The sequence below is a fragment of the Haliotis asinina genome, chromosome 3, assembly GCF_037392515.1.
Source record: "Haliotis asinina isolate JCU_RB_2024 chromosome 3, JCU_Hal_asi_v2, whole genome shotgun sequence".
NCBI lineage: Eukaryota > Metazoa > Mollusca > Gastropoda > Lepetellida > Haliotidae > Haliotis > Haliotis asinina.
Window position 1 is genome coordinate 59,892,100 of NC_090282.1, and position 5,835 is coordinate 59,897,934.

General features: G+C 43.9%; 1 protein-coding gene across 1 annotated transcript; it reads left to right on the plus strand.

The window, feature by feature from the left end:
• Window positions 1-1,180: 1,180 nt before the first annotated feature.
• On the plus strand, window positions 1,181-2,491 carry LOC137278952 (puff II/9-2 protein-like). The gene is made up of 3 exons (XM_067811450.1): window positions 1,181-1,304; window positions 1,576-1,621; window positions 1,876-2,491. Exons 1-3 carry the CDS (start codon window positions 1,181-1,183, stop codon window positions 2,489-2,491), a joined length of 786 nt encoding a protein of 261 aa, XP_067667551.1.
• Window positions 2,492-5,835: the final 3,344 nt, after the last annotated feature.

Below are 5,835 nucleotides of genomic sequence, written 5' to 3' on the forward strand. Positions count from 1 at the left end.
GAATGTCATGGTAACGTCCCTCAGTGGGATTTCTTTCAACCAGACTTCAATGAGCAGGTGCCCCTACTTTTTTTTTTGCAGAGTACATATAATCACCAATCTCGCAAGACTGTCTCACAGTCCCTCAACCACACATTTTCTCTTCTGATAAGCCCTTTCTCAAATGCTAAAGCCGTAAATGGAACAAGTCTAGATTCCCTCAGATTCAGAATGTCTGGTCTCCACGGGACTCCTTTTCAATTTTGTAATGAATTCGCTTGTTACTATCAAAAGTTTATATATTCATAGAGTTAGTCTATATTGTCCCGAGCACTCGACCTGCAATGGATTCCATATCATAGAAAAGTAAACAACATGACAGAAGATTTGTATTTGGTTTTCATACGCCATACACATTAAAACCTCCACCCGTCAGTATTATACGCCCGCTTTATCTAGTAAACGCTTTCTTCACTTCTGCGATTACTTTTGTTGGATGTCTTGCGAATCAAGCATAAATGACAGGAAAGCTCTTCGATAACTTAACCACTTCACAAAAGCTGAATGTGAGCTGGAAAGAAACGAAAAATTAGCACCATTATGACCTCACGGAGGAGTGTCTTGTTTGATTATATTTTAACGCTGCACTCATAAATAAGCGGGTATGAGTCAGAACATGTAATGACCGATAACTATTTAACGATATCGGGGTACCATGACTGCAATGAACAAAAAGTTATTTAAGACCACAACATCATTCTGTTAAATCTCTTCTTATATGCTAGTATGTATGGTCAGCCGACACTGTGGGTGACGTCACAATAGATATGACGTCATAGAATGGTTCCATGACGACGTTCCTAGTCCAAGCCTCAGTTCTAGACACATCGCCCTTGTGTTCAGACGTACATTTGCAGCTTGTCAGACTGTTACTGTTGTGGATTGCAGATAATTGATTTTGCTGTGACCTTGATCTCTTGCCAATAAGGTAAGTAAATTTGTTGAAAGTACTACAGGTGTATTTTCTTCAGGTTCCAAACTAAAAACATCTCGCTTAATACATCTTAACTTCGTTGATCGCCAACAACAGATAAAAAGGAATAGTTTCTGAAATTGGTAAAAAGGCCACAGCGCTGACATCAGTTAAGAATCTTGTTTATCATTCCCGTATTCAATAAGAATATGTTTATCTATCGAACAGATGACTTTGCGCACGGAAGGTCGTTCGAAGCAACGCAAACTTCTCTCTCCCATTCTCGAAGCGAAAAACGAGGTGTCTTACACGTGTAGCCCAAGATCCACGGAACTACACCAAGATTTACTCGGTAGGTCATCGTTCTACTGCATTTTAAGTATTGGGGATGTGTTCCGAGCGACACTTTAAAAAATGGGATAATTTTGTAAGTTACATAAATTTGATAACTACTGTTCTTTAAATGGATGTGTATTCTTCAACACTAAACGTATGAAGACAACTCTAGCTGCGTAAAATCCACTATGTGGATCTTGTCCTCTTCACATGGCTGAAATTTTGACGATGTTACATACAATGTCATTCACTCTCCGAGGATTAAGACGATTCGTGCTTGTTTTCAGCTCAATACATGGACTTGAAATCTCAAGTAGGCGATATGGAAGAGAGGTAAGCAAAAGCCACGACGGACGAGAAGTCTCTATATTTTCCAGTGGTATGAACAACCAAAACTATCTGGTTCCTCATGTGTACTCAGATGTAAAAGTGTTTGGATTTTGACCATATATTTTGAGAATAAACTTAGGAGACATTGCAATCATATCCATCTTCATTTGGATTCTTTTGGACGGCATGCTGAGTGTTGTTAATATCTACTCAGTTATAACCACGATGTTTTTACACAGTCAATGTCTTCTTCACAGCCTGCTTGACCATCTTCTCCAAGAAAACGAGAACCTGCGCCAGGTGAATGAGAAACAGAGCCGGGAACTCCGACGTGAACAGGAACTGAGACGTAAAGCCGAGAAAGAGAGGGCCGAGTTCCGAGTAGAATATCTCAATTTCAAGCTCAGTTTGACCATGGAGCATGCCGAACTGCAGGAACTAAAACAGACACTGGAGGAGCTCACCAGCAGCTGGGAGAATGAGAAACAGGCGGATGCAGAGCAGAAGAAGAAGCTGGAGCAAGAGCTCAACCAGCTGAAATCTATCCGGCGTCAGGCTTTATCTCTGACCTGCCAAACTCCAGTCAAGGCTCAGGCCAGTCTCCCAGTGGTAGCTCCTCCATCCCACCCGAAGAAGGCACAAAGGCCTTATACAGGAAAAACCCAAAGCAGAGCGCCGGCCAAGATCCAGCCTGCACTAAAGAACAGGAACACCCCGTCTGCTTGTGGAGATAGTAAGATGAAGACCAAAGCTGACAGCAAGGTCAAGGCCACACCTGCTGGCAAAGAACTCAGACCAAAGGACATAAGTAGAGGTCAAACTGTATCTCAGCAGTCACTCCGATACTCAAGAAGAGTCCGCCAGATGGATTAAAAAGATTGGACACAATGTCATGTGGTTACTGAAGAATTCCTTTGATGGAGTGCGAACATCGCTGTGAATATTTGTATCATAATTATGTGAACATTTACTGACGACGTGCCTTTATTAATAATGTTTTTTATATATATTGTGCAACATCTGTTTGAATTACAAGATGAAATTAAGCGTATTTGTAAACCGAGAATGGTGCCTAAAGATGATTAAACTTTTTAACTGTCAACATTTTAGTTTTTGTGACTGCTGTCTTTAAAACAGTTTATGCAATGCCTTTGCTACTGGTAGGCAATTCCTCATCTTACAGTGCAGGAGTCAACTGGTCACGTATTGGCACTGCTTAAGTGTAATACTACTGCTGATAAACATCTACTGGTCATGTAATGCGATGCTAAAGTGCACGCACTGATCATGCAGTGCTACTGTTGAAGTGGGTCTGCTGGTATTGCAGTGGTACTGCTAGAGTGAGTGTACTGGTGACGCAATGATACTGCTATAGTGAGTGTACTGGTGATGCAGTGGTACTGCTAGGGTGAGTGTACTGGTGACGAAGTGACACTGCTATAGTGAGTGTACTGGTGACGAAGTGACACTGCTAGAGTGAGTGTACTGGTGATGCAGTGATACTGCTAGAGTGAGTGTACTGGTGATGCAGTGGTACTGTTAGAGTGAGTGTGCTGGCGATGCAGTAGTACTGCTAGAGTGAGTGTACTGGTGATGCAGTGATACTGCTAGAGTGAGTATACTGGTGACGCAGTGGTACTGCTAGAGTGGAGGAGCATTCTGGACAGGAGTTATGATTATTTAGTAATAAATACATTTCAATATATCCATACACTGCAGATGCGAGTCTGCTGATCATGCAATGCTTGTTTGTGAACAGGACCTCGCTGTTTCGCTGAAATATTGTACCCGGTGAATTTGAAGTCACTCACTGAATGTTACTAACAGTTTTGGCATATGTTCTCTCCCGGGAACGTATCGGGGTTACGCAACATAATTAGTCAGAACGTCAAGCGTTTGATTAGAAGTGAGTGAGTGAGTGAGTGAGTGAGTGAGTTTAGATTTACGCCACACTCAGCAATATTCCAGCCATATGGTCTGTAAATGATCGAATCTGGACCAGACAATCCAGTGATCAACAACATGAGCATCGGTCCGCGCAATTGGGAACCGATGACACATGTCAACCAAGTCAGCAAGCCTGACCACCCGATCCCTTTAGTCGCCTCTTACGACAAGCATAGTCGCTTTTTATGGCAAGCATGGGTTGCTGAAGACCTATTCTACCCCTGGACCTTCACGGGTCCGTTTGATTAGAAATATACCATTGTCTGTATAGAGGAACCGATGTTCAATCCTTGCAATATCCCGTTCAATCCGGAATGGGGCCCCTAGGAAAGAGACAAGACTACATATGCACTTTCAATGGAGAAAATAATGTACATTTACTGAAATTATGGTCACAAATATCCCCGCTCCTAAATACTATTAATAACTGATAGGGAAAACAGTAAGTAGCCACACTCAAAGATGCGGACATAAAATATTACATGCTTGCCATCATACGTACTGTTCCATGCTGCTGTGTTGCAGAACGATCAGTATTGCGATGAACGTTGATTGTCATACACGACTCAGAGTTGACTAAGGATCAATGCTTTTAACGATAATGCGTCAAATTGTGTGCATCTGTTGAAATAGCCCAGGTTTGTTGTCACGTACAACACAAGCAGCACATGACAAATGAAAAATCATCTCAGTAGCGCCAGTGTTATAGGCTGGCACGACCACAGGATAGCGCCGTCTCATGCTCCCAAACTGCATGATTGCAAAGGGACGATTTTTCCTCTCTTAAGTAAGAGCATTGCCGAATTCCTGTGGAGGTGCCGGAAGGACAGAGAGATGCCTGCAGCTTGTTCCACATCTGCTTGATAGTCACATAATCATGGCCACTCGACCCGTAAAAATACGGGTCACAACTGGTCGTCAGCAACCTGTGCTTGTCGTACGAGGCAACTAATCGGGTCGGGTGGTCAGGTTTGTCAACTTGGTTGACACATGTCATCGTATCCCAGCGTATTCTAGATAGATCGATGCTCATACTGTTGATCACTGGATTGCCTGGTCCAGACTGGATTATTTACAGACCGACGCCATATGGCTGTGATGTTGTGGGCCACTGACGTCACTGACTCACATGTTGACAACGTCCTCCAGATGTAAGTAGACATCAAAGACCTGAGAACAGTATCGTTATTGTCCGTGAGGATGAAGTCTTTTCTTATTGCTCCATCTCATGTGCACATCCAGAATGTCAATCTGCGCGTCATTGCTATAGGACACTGCAGCTTTACCCAGTCTGAGTAAAAGTAGCCCCAGTGTTATTCGTTACACCCCTACACTGGGTCTCACAAAGCCTAGTAGGAGGTCGCGTCAGGCAACCTTTGAGATTGACCATTCAGAGCACAGCATACCAAATTGAGAAAGTGGACATTCGCACATACCTTTTGAACTTTTACCCATGCAAAGGTTTGTACCCGAAGGATTCCGAATGCTATTTTCCCTACGATCGTTCCGGGCGTTGTACATGGAGCACGCCACAAAAAAATAAACAGTCGCTGAAAACAGCGTTTTGGGCAATATTCAAGGTTGTCAGCTTGCGGAAATATTAGTTAATGGTAACCATGGCAACAGAAACCAAAATGCGTATAACTGCAGGTCAAATGCAGTGTTACATGCGGATTTTCGTTCTTGAGGGATCATTGTCAGTGACCGGTGTCCCACCAAACTCTAAACAATAGCCGTTGTCTGATTAGTTAAATCCAGTTAACCGTCTCGCGTTTGACTGAACGGTCATAGATCGCTCAAAGGGTAACTGACGCGACCTCCTACTAGGTTTTTTTAGACCCAGTGTAGGAGTGTAAGTTTACTTAGACTTCAACTTTGCCAAACCCTCCAACCCTCCTGAACCCTTCCCTCCCCAACCCTCCTGAACCCTTCCCTCCCCAACCTTCCTGAACCCTTCCCTCCCCAACCTTCCTGAACCCTTCCCTCCCCAACCCTCCTGAGACCTCCCCCAACCCTCCTGAACCCTTCCCTCCCCAACCCTCCTGAACCCTTCCCTCCCCAACCTTCCTGAACCCTTCCCTCCCCAACCCTCCTGAACCCTTCCCTCCCCAACCCTCCTGAACCCTTCCCGACTGAGTTCCAACCGGATATACGCATGTAAGTTCCAGTACTGTACTTTGATTCGGTCTCAGAAAAGACCTAGAGACCACTCCTGGTCTGATGTAATACCTAACCTGCGTGGTATAATAGAACCCTGTCGACCATCGTCA